Source organism: Primulina eburnea, chromosome 8, assembly GCF_022965805.1.
Source record: "Primulina eburnea isolate SZY01 chromosome 8, ASM2296580v1, whole genome shotgun sequence".
Classification (NCBI taxonomy): Eukaryota; Viridiplantae; Streptophyta; class Magnoliopsida; order Lamiales; family Gesneriaceae; genus Primulina; species Primulina eburnea.
In genome coordinates this window covers 36,921,865-36,937,910 of record NC_133108.1, presented here as the reverse complement: position 1 = coordinate 36,937,910, position 16,046 = coordinate 36,921,865, and the positions used below count along the sequence as shown (strand labels likewise).

General features: G+C 33.7%; 2 protein-coding genes across 3 annotated transcripts; one reads left to right on the top strand and one right to left on the bottom strand.

Annotated features, from left to right (window-relative positions):
- Nucleotides 1-2,528: 2,528 nt before the first annotated feature.
- On the bottom strand, nucleotides 2,529-3,012 carry LOC140839234 (uncharacterized protein At2g29880-like). The gene is made up of 2 exons (XM_073205873.1): nucleotides 2,686-3,012; nucleotides 2,529-2,594 (listed from the first exon to the last, which is right to left on the bottom strand). The coding sequence occupies exons 1-2, from the start codon at nucleotides 3,010-3,012 to the stop codon at nucleotides 2,529-2,531; spliced, it is 393 nt and encodes a 130-aa protein (XP_073061974.1).
- Nucleotides 3,013-5,950: 2,938 nt separating this feature from the next.
- Nucleotides 5,951-13,653, top strand: LOC140839501 (nonsense-mediated mRNA decay factor SMG7-like). 2 transcript variants are annotated; one of them, XM_073206248.1, is made up of 8 exons: nucleotides 5,951-6,217; nucleotides 7,149-7,307; nucleotides 7,479-8,087; nucleotides 8,214-8,336; nucleotides 8,942-9,177; nucleotides 9,258-11,221; nucleotides 11,396-11,531; nucleotides 13,092-13,653. In XM_073206248.1, the coding sequence occupies exons 2-6, from the start codon at nucleotides 7,233-7,235 to the stop codon at nucleotides 11,197-11,199; spliced, it is 2,985 nt and encodes a 994-aa protein (XP_073062349.1). In that variant the 5' UTR covers nucleotides 5,951-6,217; nucleotides 7,149-7,232; the 3' UTR covers nucleotides 11,200-11,221; nucleotides 11,396-11,531; nucleotides 13,092-13,653. The 2 variants fall into 2 exon arrangements, with proteins under 2 accessions (XP_073062349.1, XP_073062350.1); XM_073206249.1 differs by lacking the exon at nucleotides 5,951-6,217 and adding an exon at nucleotides 6,928-6,950.
- Nucleotides 13,654-16,046: the final 2,393 nt, after the last annotated feature.

The following is a 16,046-nucleotide window of genomic DNA, read 5'->3' as shown; positions in this document are numbered from 1 at the left end:
TGCCAAAAAATTCACAAATTAATGAAATGTTTCCACAACCGCCATAAAATTCACAAATAAACTACTACACAAAAATTAAAATCATGTATTAAATTTTCTGTAATAAAAAAACTTTAAAACCTGATGTACGCGAAGATATGGAGTTCCACGTAACACGTGAGGATTGCACAGACGAGCAAATCTACGATATAAACACGAAAAAATGTTAGTACAAATTAAATAAATCGAAATTTCGAAAAAATTGATAGATTTCGCTACTACCAGAGGTAGGTGAAAAATCGTATAAGAAAATGTTCGTGAACCTCGGTATATATAGAATCATAGCTACGATTTTTGAAAAAACCGTCGCTATATAGCGACGGTTCAAGAAAAACCGTGGCTATGTAGCGACGGTTAAAGCATAACCGTTGCTATATAGCAACGGGTAAAGCACGACCGTCGCTACTGTAGCGACGGTTGTTTCAAACTGTCGCCGATCTAGATCGACGACAGTTTATGTATAACCGTCGCTATTTTAGCGACAGAATTACTTAAACCGTTGCTATATTGCGACTGTTCGACAAACCCGTCGTCATTTTGTGCGACGGGTTTTTTACCCATCGCCCAAAATAACGACGGGTAATTCGAACAGTCGTAGATCGGCGACGGCTTGAACTTTAACCGTGGCTTAAATTAACGACGGTTTTTTAAAACGTTGCTATTTAAAAATTAACGACGGTTTAAATAATCCGTCGTTAAATATAGCGACGGACATATATTTAACCGTCGCTATTATAACGACGGTTTTTTGTAAACGGTTGCTTAATTTGATAAGCGACGGTTTTATAAAAACTGTCGTTAATATAGCGACGGTTTATGAGAAATCGTCGCTAATGTAGCGACGGTTATTCTTGAACCGTCGCTATTATAATGACGGGTTTTATTATATTGTCGCTTGATTTGTTAAGCGACGGTTGTATTACTAACCGTCGCTATATAGCGACGGTGCAATAAAACCGTCGCTATAATAGCGACGGGTTTTCTAAACACCGTCGCTAAGTTATCCGTTTTTTTGTAGTGGCAGGTGCAATCTATGTTACAATTCTGAATACGATAGTGATTGTGGTGGAGAATTATGTCTTCGTGGTTTTTATTCATATGTTTCTTTTGTTTTAAGAATACTGTTGAGATCGAAATAGAGTATAAGGGGGGTGTATTCAATCTAAACTTTTAATGACTTTTTTTAAAAGGTGGACTTTTGTGGAGTTGATGGATTTTGATTGACTTTTATAGATCTCATGGAATTGTAAAACATATTTCATAGACTTTTGACTAGTATTGTAGTGTGATCGACCAAATGTTTTACGAATCAAGCAATATCGAGTATTTTGACCAACAATAAGTAAAAACACGGCAAGCATTTCTTCGACACAAATGTATCTTGTGTCTTGTAAGGGTGTTCTTTCTCTAAGAATGGTGCATAATTTTAAAAAAATATCGGGGTACATTCTGTAAATTTCTCGAAAATTTGTTGGGTCCTTTTTTAATATTCTATGAATATAATCGTATCCACTTGTAGTTGTTGATTGTCTAGTTAAGGGAGGATGGACAAGTTCTCTATGAATGTTAATTATGTGCTCATTTAGCACATATAGGATCTCAAAAATTTGGATCAACAAATACTCAAAAGTTCCATGTAATTCTTCTCCTAGTTCTTCTTCTTCCATTTGTTCATCTACGTTGTACACATTGATATTTGACATTTAAATTAACCACCTGACATAAAACAAGTAATGAAAATAAAAAAAAGCTATGAATCCATTAAAAAACATCATATGTCTAACCAAAAGAAGATATGTTCAATAAAAAAAAAAGAGTAATTATAGAATAGAAATAATCCAAAAGTTCAAATTCGCTATCAGTTCAATAATTAAAAATTAATTCAAAAAAATATTAGTAAACATTTTAACACAATGTTTATCACTGATTTATGCCACCAAAAATCAATCATTCATTTAACTTATAGTCTATCCATTCCAAGCGCTCTTCGATTGTCATTTTCAGGAAAGCCATCTTCTTTGATCTAGTATTAAGTAAGTCAAGCACCTTGTACCGAGTACGATTCTCCAAGTTTGGGATTTCCTTAATAACATCCCAACAATTATCATCTACATCACCAATTGATTCAATCTTAGAAGCTACCTTCTCAAGGTTGTAAGAGAGCTTATGCATAATATCTTGGTCAGGATTATTTGATGTGCTCGATTTTGTTTCAAACTCGATCTTATCTCGTTTTCTAGTGGCTGGTGGAACCTCTAAACTCATTGGTTGAGAAGGTAATGGAGAAGTAAAGTTCTCATGAAGTGGAGGCTGATATGAAGATTCTTGCCTTTCACTTTGAATGAATTCACCACTATCGTAATCAAACATGTAATCATCTATTAAGCTAGTACTTTTATTTTGTTCAGTCTCAAATGTTCTCGCATCAGTGTCATCTTCTAATCCAATTGAACACTTTCATGTGGCTGTTCCATTCCCAACTGCAATTCTCAAATCTTCATAATCTTCAAAAGTGCTTGTCCGATAATGTGATAATGTTCATGTTTAGGATGAGACTGTCAAAAAACAAAAAGCAACAAGTGTTAAAAATAATTCTAATTTTAATTGAAAAATGTAAATTTTATTATTCTAATTTGAGATTCTCACCTTAAAATATTCATCCCATACTTCATCATTAGCCGTGAATTTCTTTGTATCAGGATCCCATCCAAACCCAGAACTATGACGTGTAAGCTTAGAATAATTATTATATCGTTGTTTGAACCATTTCAAACGACTTTGATATTGTGCGAAAGTCTTTTCACACCCCAGTTTTCCGTTAAGAGTAGTAAGTATATTTTTTTCCACTGTTCTTTTGTTCAGCATCCCATTCTTATCACACCATCCTCTGATGGCAGCATCAACCATGAGTTTTAATAATTCATTGCTCTCCTCAGTCGTCCAAAAATTATATTTTATTTGTGAATCGCCCATTTATAATTTATTAAGAAAAGGTAAGTATATTAAAATATGAGCACGGGGTTCTTAAATTTTTTGTCAAACATGTTAGAACATTAAAAATGCATCAGCCTACACGCGTGCAAAAATGCATCATACCTTCATACTATATATATTGAAATAAAAATGAATACTTGCAAGAAAATAAAAGGGTTCACAGTCGAGAAGGTAATTGGTAGGTAATATGGTAAAGCCATTGGATGCTTCATCTGCCATTGGATATGGCCTGAGAATCCAGGACACTGATTATGACATAAAAAATATTTTTTTCCTTGAATAAATCAATACAATGTTTATGCGAGCGTGGGGAATATGGAATTGGTAGGTAATATGGTAAAGCCAATTTTCGTTGAAAAAAAATTTGTACCTGCTCAGTTCAGAAAATTTGATATTTACGACTCTGAACGCTTTGTTATGACAAATGGCAAGGCTGACATACTTGCATCACTTTGCAAATTGTACGAGACCTCAGAAGATGAGTTGAAGAAAATGCTAGAAAAAGCAAATAATGTGATAACTACTATATTAAAGAAAAAGCCTTGCTTGGCTGCTGAATATACAGCTCAAAATTTGGAAAATATTGTCACGGATAGGTTGATCTATTTTGAAGATTTGATGGATGAATCATCTTTATCTACGAATATGATGTTATTAGAAAATGATTATGATATGGTTCTCAATAAGGGTGAATTGGATGAGAGAATATTCATCAATGAAGATGACAGCTTGTTAGGTTCAAGCAGCCTATCTGGGGATGCAATAAATATGAGAGGAAACGGAACCAAGAGAAAATTCGACTCGGTATCATCCCCGACGAAGACAGTCACAAGTCCATAGGAATTGGTAGGTCTAATTACAGTCCCAACCATCAAACATGATGCTTTGAATTGTGTTACCGAACAAGTTCATTTACGTCAAGTAATCATGTCGATGTGATGAATTTCAAATCGACACTCCTTTGGTATACAATAATCATAATGATTCAAGAAAAAACACAATTCATCACATGTTGGATCATTCATCGTTTGGCAATATAATAAATTCAAGAATGACCAATCATACCTTTGAATAGAAGAAATTTGTTTGAGAGAGTGAAGAACCCTAGAGATGGCTTGAGATAGAAGAGAGATAGCGTATTTTTCAAAAAAGAAAGTCCATCAAAATATTTGGTATAGGTGGAAGAATATTTTAGATTTTTTGTAATTGTACATAAGGCTTCAAGGTTTGTACATGGATAATAAAATAAGAATCCTTGAAAATCTATGGATTTTTGGATACCTCTTGACTTGTGGAGAGTTTTAAAAAGTCAAATTTGAATACCACATGACTTTTTAAAACTCTACCAAAATCTATGTTGAATACCACGTAACATATATAGAGTCATTAAAAGTTTAGATTGAATACATCTAGATTTTAAAATTCCATAAAAGCCATTAAAAGTTTAGATTGAATACACCCCCCTAAAGAAAGTTAAGAATGATGTTGGGAACAAAATGGATAGAGTGAATAAATTTTTTAAAAATATTTTGCAAAATTTGAGATGAATTTAACACTTATTTGCTATTAAAGTGAACAACTAGACTTAACTGGACTACAACAAGAATTTAGGTGTGGAAACAGTCTGGAGTAGTGATATAATATTTATTCAATGCAATCAATCAATTAACATAAGATTAGAAGTGAATTATAAAATATAATAATTAATTCATTGAAAAAAATTTTAAAAACACATTAATTTTATGGATGTTCGGATATTAACAAATCCTACTTCATCCCTTATCCCACTTAAGAAAGATTGCATTAAAAAAGATTCATACAATCTTTATACAAATCTACATTGATTAGGACTTATCACAATGCCTAACTCGAAATTCTTAATATCACCACAACAAAGACACAATTGCTTGGTTTGTTTGTAGAACCCATAGTTCAGATAAATGATAAACGACTTGACTTATCACAAATTCACAATTTCTACAGCTTGAACTTCCGATAAACGATAAACGATTTGACTTGTCCAGCGACCAGAGTTCTGTAAATACATACGAACTACAATTAAACCTAAAGTAGCTTGATATTATTTTGTCATTACCCAAACTAAGGTATATGTCAAACCAATCAACAAATATTGCGTAATGATTGGTGAGGTTTACTTTACTCTCAAAATTATATTGGTATTCTGACTGAAAAAAATTACAAACTAAAAAATTAAGAAAAATTAATAGTTATTTTTATAACTATTGCTAATGCATCAAGAAATTAATTAAATTTTTTAAAGCAATCTAAAATTAATTTTTGAGGAAAATTTAAAATTAGAATTTAAACTTGTAAATTATAACGGTGTGAAAAGAATAAGGCAAAAACTTATGTCAGAAAATATCACGAGTAGTATTTTGTGATACATATCTTTTATTTGGGTCATGTATGAAAAAATATTACTTTTTATTCTAAGAGTATTACTTTTTATTGTGAATATCGGTATGGTTGACCATCTCACGTATAAAGATTCACGAGATCGTTTCACAAGAGACCTATTCAAAAAATAATCTCATGTAAAAATTTGGCTTGTTAATGTATTTTTTGAAGAAATAATCTCATGTAAAAATTTGGCTTGTTAATGTATTTTTTGAAAATTTAAAATGATTTTACAAAGTCAAGCAGTAAAAAAAATAAATTTGAGCAGCAGATACAAAAAATCGTATAGATGATTTCTTATCTTATCCTAAAAAATAAAAATTAAATATAGTTTTAAAACTTTAAAAGATATTTTATAAAACGATATCACAATATTTTTTATCATATTTATAATTATATATTCGACTTATAAAATTTACAATAACAATGTAAGTTTTTGGCTAAAACTTTTATAAATGAGAAAAAAAAAAGAAATTTTATTTATTACGATGTTTTCAGAGATTTAAAAAAAAAACGGAGAAGCAAGGGTCGTCTCCTGTTCTTCCTCTCACGTATCTTTTTCTTCTCTCTCAAAGCTAATGCCAGAAAATCCCCAGATACCACCCAATTTTATACGTTGAAAAATTGCAGGCACCAATCAAGATTCCTATACATATATATTTTTCCTTTTTCTGGTGTTCGTAATATACAGGGAATTTATCGATTTCGTGGAATTAGGTTTTTCGCGCTGAGATATTTGCAGATCTGGTGCTTTTTTTGGTTTAAGGTTTGCTTATTTATCTGATAATGTTATTTTTTGTTGTTTATCTCGTTGTTCATGGTTGAATTATCTTCGATATTTTCTTTTAACTCATGGATACCTCGTTTATTTATTTGTTTTGTGAACTTGGTTATCTGTTTTAGGGTTTTGAATTGTGCTTTTCTTTGGAGATGTTTGGTGGTGATGGCGGGGGTAAATCATTGATCAGTTTCGATATGATTTTGTGTGGTTTTTATTTTTGGTTTAATGTGTAGTTTAAATTTATCTTTTAGTATTAGTATGTGTAGTTTAAATTTATCTTTTTATCTTTTAGTATCAGTATTTTAAAATACCGATTAATCAGTAAAGTCCCTTTGATTTTGGAGTTTTTAGTAGTACTTAGCTTGTGGGTCAATCGCTTTGGTTAAGTTCATTGTCCTTTGAACACCAAGGTCCCTACCCGAGTTTACATCTGAAATAACCTTGGTACGGAATGACGGAGTAGTGGTCTCGCTTATGGTTTTTTTTTTTTCTTTGTCTTTGTCTTTGTCTTTATCTTCCCCTTTTTTATGAATGGGTTCCGCCAGACATATAACGATAAGTTGAATTATTATTCTCTACTGTTCTTATGCATATTAAACGTGTTCTGTAGAAATATTTTTTTTTGAAATCAGACAGTCCTATAAAATAGAGCATCTAGGGAGTACGAGGGCACATGGATCTGTAATCTGGGTTATGGATTTCATAAATATTGTATGCAGTATGTTTTGTTGTTTTTATATGCATAACTTGGGCCAGAAGATTTACTAGATTATTGGTGTGACAACATTTATACCTAAATGTTGGGTTTTCAGATAGTCAATGCTCTTGTTTTGGCACACGTATAGAGTGACGCTTAAGAGCTTTGGCTTTTCAGTCTTCTTTCTTGATTAATTTTCTGTTCATAACGTTGCTGCAGGCAATTTTTCATGGACCGTATGTGTTATGTGTCTTCAAAAGTTTCATTTGGTGGAATTGATTCTTTCATTTCTTTGTTTGATGGATGATGACCATTCTGATGGATAACAACAAAGAAAAAAGTTCCTCAATAGAAGGTGTTCAGCGCCTCTTTAACAAGGTATGCCTTTTCTTTACTCTGAAAGTTCTATAGAGTCGTTTTTGGTTGGTGTCGTGTTTGTAAACGCACGCAAATAAATTTTTATTAGAAATAAATTTTTTAGAAATATATATTTTTCCTGAAACACTTGCATTTTCATTAATAATTATTTCCTCCGGCCGATTTCTACAGAATGTCGAATTGGAAAATAAACGAAGAAAAGCAGCACAGGCCAGGATCCCTTCAGACCCTAACACATGGCAACACATGCGAGAAAATTATGAAGCAATTGTCCTTGAAGATCATGCTTTCTCTGAGCAACATGACATAGAATATACTTTGTGGCAGCTCCATTATAGGAGGATCGAGGAGCTGAGGACACTCTTCAACGCAGCTCTAGCATCCGCAGGAGCCGCATCCCAAAATGGGAAAGGTCAAGTTCGTGACGGACCTGATCGACTTACAAAGATCCGTTCCCAGCTTAAGACTTTCCTTTCTGAGGCGACTGGATTTTATCACGATTTGATGTTGAAGATTAGAGCAAAATATGGTCTGCCACTGGGATTCTTTTCTGATGATTCTGATAATCAGATTCCGGTGTCAAAAGATGGAGAAAAATCTTCTGAGCAGAAAAAAGGCTTGATGTCCTGTCATCGTTGTTTGATTTATCTTGGGGATCTTGCTCGTTACAAGGGCTTATATGGCGAAGGAGATTCTAAAGCTCGGGATTTTACGGCTGCATCTAGTTATTATATGCAAGCTTCTTCACTCTGGCCTTCAAGTGGTAATCCACATCATCAGGTGAGTCAGTATGTATTTTATTGAACTGATTTTGTTACCCTGAAGCATTTGATTAAAATATTCCTCCAGTTTTTATAGTTACCTTTGATTGTTTACTTATTATTAATTGTCCTTTATTATCTTCAGCTTGCTATACTTGCTGGATATTCAAATGATGAGCTGATATCCATATATCGCTATTTCCGAAGTCTAGCTGTTGATAACCCTTTTATTACTGCAAGAGATAATTTGATAATTGCATTTGAGAAGGTAAACTTCTATGTGTTGCAATACATTAACTGCACTAGACTCACTTATGACTTGTTTGTTGTCTTTCATAAGGTTTTACATAGTTTGATAATTGCATTTGAGAAGGTAAACTTCTATGTGATTACAATACATTAACTGCACTAGACTCACTTATGACTTGTTTGTTGTCTTTCTTAAGGTTTTACATAGTTTAACGGCTCGGATTGGTGGTATTATTTCTTTTACCTATATTCTATCAAGTTGTTACTCCCCGTATTGCACAGGGTTCTGTATAGCAAGGTAGTTAATAGTGCACGAATCATGCATTTGTTACCTTGCGGACTTGTCTATGTTTTACTTGTGTTGGCATTTCAAGCATGTTCCTTTTGCACCTAATTGAAATGTGTTTTATCAAGAATGGTGTAATTAAATATGTTTTTTGCATTGCATATGAGACTCTGTTGTCATTAAAAATCTAGGTTCGTGTTGAATTTTGTTAAGTATGGTCAATATATTTTGTGACGAATGCAAAGTGCAAGGATGCGGTAGGATTTAGGAAGAAGGATGATGCCTTTCAATCTTATGATATCAGAACTATCGTCATTTTTTTATCTTTTATTTTGCAGAATCGGCTAAATTATACCCAACTTCTTGGTGATGCTAAAGTTACTTCAACGAAGACAACACCTTCAAGAATTCCTGGGAAAGGAAGAGGCAAAGGGGAAGCAAGACAATCTTATAAAGAGAACAATCGGGTATCTACTAATTCAGTTAAGGAAAGAGCCTCAAATAAATCTGATCTCTTCAAAGCCTTTGTCACGCGATTTGTTAGACTGAATGGAATTCTCTTTACTCGCACAAGGTCAGTTCTAAATTTTGGAGAGAATCTAAGAAATGTTAATATATTTTTAACTGATTGTTGTTTATTAACTGTGATGACAGCTTGGAAACTTTTCCGGAAGTGTTTTCAATGGTGAAAAATGATCTATTAGAACTTCTTTCTTCTGGGCCGGATGAGTTCACCTTTGGCTCAGATAATTCTGAGTGTAAGCTTACAATTGTCAGGCTGGTTGCCATTGTAATATTTACGGTGCACAACTTAAATAAGGATAATGAAAACAAATCATATGCTGATATACTACAGCGTTCAGTTTTACTTCAAAATGCTTTCACTGCTACCTTTGAATTTATGGGATTCATGCTCGAAAGGTGCTACCAGTTAAATGATCCAGCGTCGAGCTTTCTATTGCCTGGCATTATGGTTTTTGTAGAGTGGTTGGCCTGTCGTCATGATGTTGCTGTTTGCTGTGAGCTGGAGGAGAAACAAGTCAATGCAAGGACTTTTTTCTGGAACAAATGCATTTCCTTGTTAAACAAGCTCTTATCAAGTGGCTATTTGTTTCTGAATGAGGATGAAGATGAAACATGTTTTTCAAACATGAGCAAATATGATGAGAGTGAAACTGCAAATCGTCTTGCATTGCCCGAGGATTTTGAATTGAGAGGATTTCTTCCTCTCATTCCTGCCCAGCTTATCCTTGATTTTTCTAGGAAGCATTCTTTTGGCAAAAAAGAAAAAAGTTCTCGTATTCAACGGATCATTGCATCTGGAAAGGCTCTTACTAATGTAGTTCGGATTGGTGAGGAAGGATTCTATTTTGACCCCAAGTTGAAGGAATTTGTGATTGGCGTTGAGCCACAGATTTCTGATGATTATCTGTTTTCCAGTCCTCTGGAATCCAATGTAAATGACAACTCTGGGAGGCAAATGGATCTCAATGCTGTGCCACAGTTTGAGGGTGGTGTGGAAGTTGAGGATGAGGATGAGGATGAGGTTATTGTTTTTAAGCCTTCCACAATCGAAAAGCATTTTGAGGACTTTGCTTCAAAGTTTACTTCTTCACAGGTTCTTGCTTCTGTTGGGGGGGCTGGACCTATTGCTCTTGGGTGTGAAAATGGGACCTTGTCTGTTGGAGACGATAGTCTTCTAGTGCAGAATGTAATTAGCGCTAGCATGATACCTCCTACGACCTTTGCTAACGGCACTGCCCAGTATCTGCAGCCAGTCCAAACCAGCACATCAAAGTGGGTTGTAGATCAAGCTCAAATTATGAAAGGGTTGGCCCAGCTCCATTTAATGGAAAATGAGTCGTCTCTTAGGTCTGAGTTGGAAGATCAGTTTCGAACTTCTCAGACTGCTACTCTTTCTGTTCCCTACCCCCAGTGTTTCAATGTTTCCACCGGCTATAATCATCCAATTTCGATTCCAGAAACTACGTTGCCATCAAAATTTGACTCCATTATATTCTCAGGAGCAACCTCTGATAACCTGCCTGTGAAACAATCTTCAATAATTCCAACTGGCTTAAAGAAGAATCCAGTGAGTCGACCTGTTAGGCACCTTGGTCCGCCACCTGGTTTTGGTTATGTTCCTCCCAAAGCTGCGGATGAGTCACTGAATATGGCTTTGAAAAATGAAAATCCTCCAAACCCTCAAATGGATGATTACAGTTGGCTAGATGGTTATCACTTTCCATCATCTGATAAAAGTGTTGGATTCAGCAATTCTCTTAATCTAGTGGGACCTACATTCCATTCTGTGAGCAATAGCAATGATTCATCGAGCATAGCAAGTTTCCCTTTTCCTGGGAAGCAATCATCGACACTACAAGTTCATAGCGAAAACCAAAAAAGCTTGGGGGATTATCAGTTTTCAGAAAATATGAAGCTATACGACAAGCAGCAGCAACAATCTCATAACAGAAATCAACTGCCAATCGGACCTGTGCAGCAACATAAAGGATCATCTGGAAACCAACAGACATTCGGGCCTGCACAGCAGTATCAAGGACAGTCTCTCTGGGATGGTCGGTTCTTTGTGTGAGATGATTAAGGAGGCATAGAAGGTACATTTGTTCTTTATAAATTTATCTTAATCCATTCTTTGCCAATCTATTTTACCTTTGTATTGGATGTGGAACATTAATTAGCTAGTGTTTGCATATGTAAGCTATCAATAATTTTCTCATCTGGATTTTACTTTCCTATATCCACGTTACTAATTTTTTTAATGTATTAAGGTTACCGGTTTACTGCGGCAAAATACCATTGCCTGGTGCCACTATTTCAGCAATCGCCTTTGCCGATTGGACGATGTTAAGTTTTTCTGGGAGCATGGTTGGTGTTAGAGTCTTGCCGGCACCTGCTGTTCAACAGGTCTCTCTATGACTCCCTCTCTATCTCTCTCTCACACAAATACATGTGCACACACAGATGCAGTGTCTCCGTGTTATGGACCCGTGTGTTTCTTGGTGAATCTGTGTTCACTCCATCATATCATCTGCTCTTGATGTCATGTTTGATTTAAGTGCCAGTTTTATTATTTTTATTAGCTGTGAAGGGATTTAGTATCTCAGTTGTTTCTGGAGGATGCTTGGGAATTGCTTTGCATGCTATGTTTGGTGCATGTGAAGTTTAACGATAACATTTTTTTGTTCTGCAAATTAAATGCAAAGGCTTTGGCTTGGCCATTGATTCTGCTGCACTTTTCTCACAGCACTCGACCTTTTAAATAATTATCTATGGACTATGCATAATCTTTACTCTCTCGTTGCCTTAGTTATTGTTTACTATTTAACTTCATGGGCATTATACCCTTGTAAATGGAAAATGGTCTAATTTCTTCTTTCCACTCCCAAAACTATTTGAAGAAGTAAATCACATAAGAAATAACAAATTAATTCTATTTTTTGTTTGGTAGATTGAAACTTAAAAAACTATTTCAATTTTTTTTCTTTTGTCATTTGTTTGCACATTAATATGTCCCTCAATTGCCTAATACTTGATTTCTGGTTCTTGAAAATATAACCAGTTTTAGAGAATTATCATGAAGTGCCAATTTATCTTCCCTCTTATCAGTTCTCTTAATTGGACATTGTTTCTATTTTTTGCCACCTTGTTACAGGAATTGTTGTCATACTTTATTTATTTCTGGCATTTGTGGGATATGACTCATGTCCTATTATAACCACATAATTTCTATGCCTTTTTGGGAGTGTAATTGTTTGCTCTATTCTATGGCATAAATTGGGGGAAAATTTTAATAACTCTATCCCAGCTTGAGTTAACACATCCCCACTGTCAATATTTTTGGAAGCGTGATTTTTGGAGTTGATTGTGGTCTGTGGAGGATGAACTGTGGCGGAGCTTTCCTAATACTTGGTGTTTATTTCCAAAAATATTGAGTAACTTCGAAACGTTTTCCTGTTCAAGTTTGGCTGCTTCTAGATGTTCTACTTGTCTGGAGAAGAATAATGTATGGTTAATATAGCATTTGATGTTACAATTAGAAGGAGAAGCAAACTAATAAAGATATGGGAGTCTGTGGTAAGCATGGAAACTCAAAATCTTACTTTCCTCTGTTGTCATCATGCCACATTTTACCTTTCCAATTATGTGATGTATATCTTGTATACCTTTGAAGATGGGAATGTATAATTCAAGATTGTTGACAAGCATTGGCGATGTTAGTGATTTGTTGTGGGAACCTGTTTGGATTTGATTGGAAAAATTTATCTGTGACGCAATCGGAAATGAAAGTGATCAGGATTTACTCTTGACTCCTCAACGAGTTGCTTTCCCTTCTGCTTTTCTGCTCTATGATTTTCTACCTACTCTTCGTATTTAATTTTTTCATCGACCTCCACCCTCAACACCTTTCTTTTCGTGTTTTTCTTTCTATGTGCACTTAAATTATCTTTTTTTTTTTTCATGCAGCTCGTGCCGTGCTTTCCAGAATATTTCAGTGGAGCTTATGGTAACAAATAGATCGAGTGATTGGAATTGGAAACTTTATGAGCTTGTCTGCCTTGTCTTGTTGTATCAGTTGGGATTTCTTCTCAAGGAATATCACAAGTAGACTGGAAGCAGTGGGCATCAGGATTGATTTAAAAGATCAGGTGAATATTCTTGATATGAAGTCTTCGTAGTTGCATTTCATGATATGCAGGTTCAGATGCTGAAGTTCTCCTCTCCAGTGTATTCCTGACAATATGTTGTCTCTGCGCATTGAAGATGTTGAATGGAACTGAAAAAGTCGTGGGAATGTTATTTGTAGTGATCTGCGAATTATCCATTGTGGTTGTTAGACTTAAATAAGTTTGTGACTATGAACTCCAACTTCATGGTTGATGTTTTTATTGCGAAAGCACATTTTTAGATGAACCTTTAGGTGAATGTTATCCCTATGTTTCGCAATCTATTGCGAATATGATATTTGTTTCTTAAATTTGGGATGGTTCTTTGAATGCTACTACCATAAGATGGTCCTTCTTTTTCATGTTACTGGTATTATGCACGGACGTGGTGATTATTGGCACATCATTGCAAGACAGACGACCTTGGCTAAAAGTTGGGAAGTTCTCATCTTCTCTTACAACAAATAAATGAAACCGATAAAACGTCCAGTTTGTTTTTGAAACACCACCTTTCTTGACATGTGAAATTGCTAGTTTTTATATATTTGCATTTGATTCGAACGAGTCGTGGGTATTCTATTACCTAGAAATAGTGTTAGTTGTAAGAGATTTTAAGTCCGTTGAACTTGAAACTTAAAATATAAATCCTCTGGAATGCATGACTACCCATTTTTAACCAATTCATGTTACACTTATAAAATTCCCACACAAATTATAGTGACCCAACACCGTTTCGACGTAATAATTTATGAAACAATTTCAAAATATGTATCACAAAAAAGAAAAAACGTATTAAAATGTCTCTATTAAAATGAGCCCGTTTAGATTTTAGAGCATTTCTGCATTAGCTATACTAAGACGTATGTATAATAATAGAAAACTTTTGATGTTTTACAATTAAACATACGTTTCCATTACAGTTTGTTCATTGCTTATTACTCATCCCAAAAATACATAGAAATTATGCAAACTACAAACAGACTTAAAAAAAAAACCCTACGATCCATATGATATTTGATTAATCAAAATGTATTCTCACAAAATCTCCTTTAATTTGAGTGAGACGTGTAGATGTTGGAATTATTTTGTGGGCTCACATAATTTAATTAATTGTACATGGACAAGCTATCTAATAAAGGACCCAATAAAGTGATCTAATTAATTATGGGTTTCCAAAGTATTAAATAAATTGGTATGATCCACCTTATGTGTAGAAACCCAGCACAATTAGGTATTCTATGATAGGTTGAAGACTGCTAAGATTATAAAGGTTATGGTGTACAAGGAACAGAGAACACAACACAGAATATATACGACGCTCATATTCTAGATCTCTCTCCTTCTCCCATAAAAAGCAAGAATAAGGTGGTCGATTCTCTGTTGCCTTGGAAGATCCATAACTCTGACATTATATCAATGAATGGATTCTGGTACGTGTTTACTGTTATTTATATTTTCTGATAATTCGACATAAATTTCTGGTATGTTGTGATATTATATATGAATTTAATCACATGATTTATAGATTTATTTTATTAAATCTCCAACAATATATACTTACTTTCCCTCTAAATAAAATAAACTAATTTAATCTCCAACAGTATATACTTTTTGTTGGACATTCCCTCGACTCTATGCTTCATTAAAGGTATAAAAAAAATCAGTCTATTCATATAGCAAGGAAGAAAACAAAATTGCCCAACATTTTGCAAATAAAGTATTTGTTTATAATATAAACTTACATGGTAAACCAATTAATCTCATATGATAATTAACTAGTGTTTCTTTCACAATGCCATTAAACAAATTTCAAAATACAAATTATATATATCATTTATGACACCACTCTGGAGCAACAGAAATATAATAAATCTTAATCAATTAAGTATATAATATATTTTTATATATATGTTTGTATACGTATATAACTACATAAGATTAAATCTTTTTAAATAAATATTATAAATTAAAAAAATTTCAAAATATAACAGATTTTAAAATTTTAAAAAATATGATAAGGTGGGGTTTGTAACCCCACTTCATTGAAGAGTCGGGGTCTCTTATTAAATCTTTTTAAATAAATATTATAAATTAAAAAAATTTCAAAATATAACAGATTTTAAAATTTTAAAAAAATATGATAAGGTGGGGTTTGTAACCCCGCTTCATTGAAGAGTCGGGGTCTGAGACCCCGACTGCTAATTGTGTTTTTCGAGGAGTCGAGGTTTGAGACCCCGACTCCTCCTCTTTTTTTTTTTTCCGACAACTTCTTACAATTGATTAGTGTTGATTTTTTTTTTTTTGTCATTTTGTATGACAAATGTATCTGATAAAGCCAAATTGAACACCCGTGATAGCCAAATTGAACACCCGTGAATCTATATTGAATTCAACTTGCAATATCAGTGATGCTCGAACATGTAATTGCTTGCTTTTATCATTCCTTTCCCTCATGTTCTTCTTCTAAGGTGCATGCAAGTTTTTTCTTCTTTTCTATATTTTTTTTTCTTATTTCAATCTATTTTTCTTCTTCAACACCAATTTTTTTTATTCTTTACTTTGTATTTATGATGAACTAACAAGAAGCTTAGTTTTTTTTTCTTTTGCTGGTATAAATTTTTTTGAAAAATCAATAATTTGGAGTTCCTCGTCAACAAAGTAAGTGATTTTTTTATTAAACAACAATTGTTAATATTTTTAATTAAATTTATCATGACATTGTTATGTTTAGTGTTATATCATTCATACTTTGTAA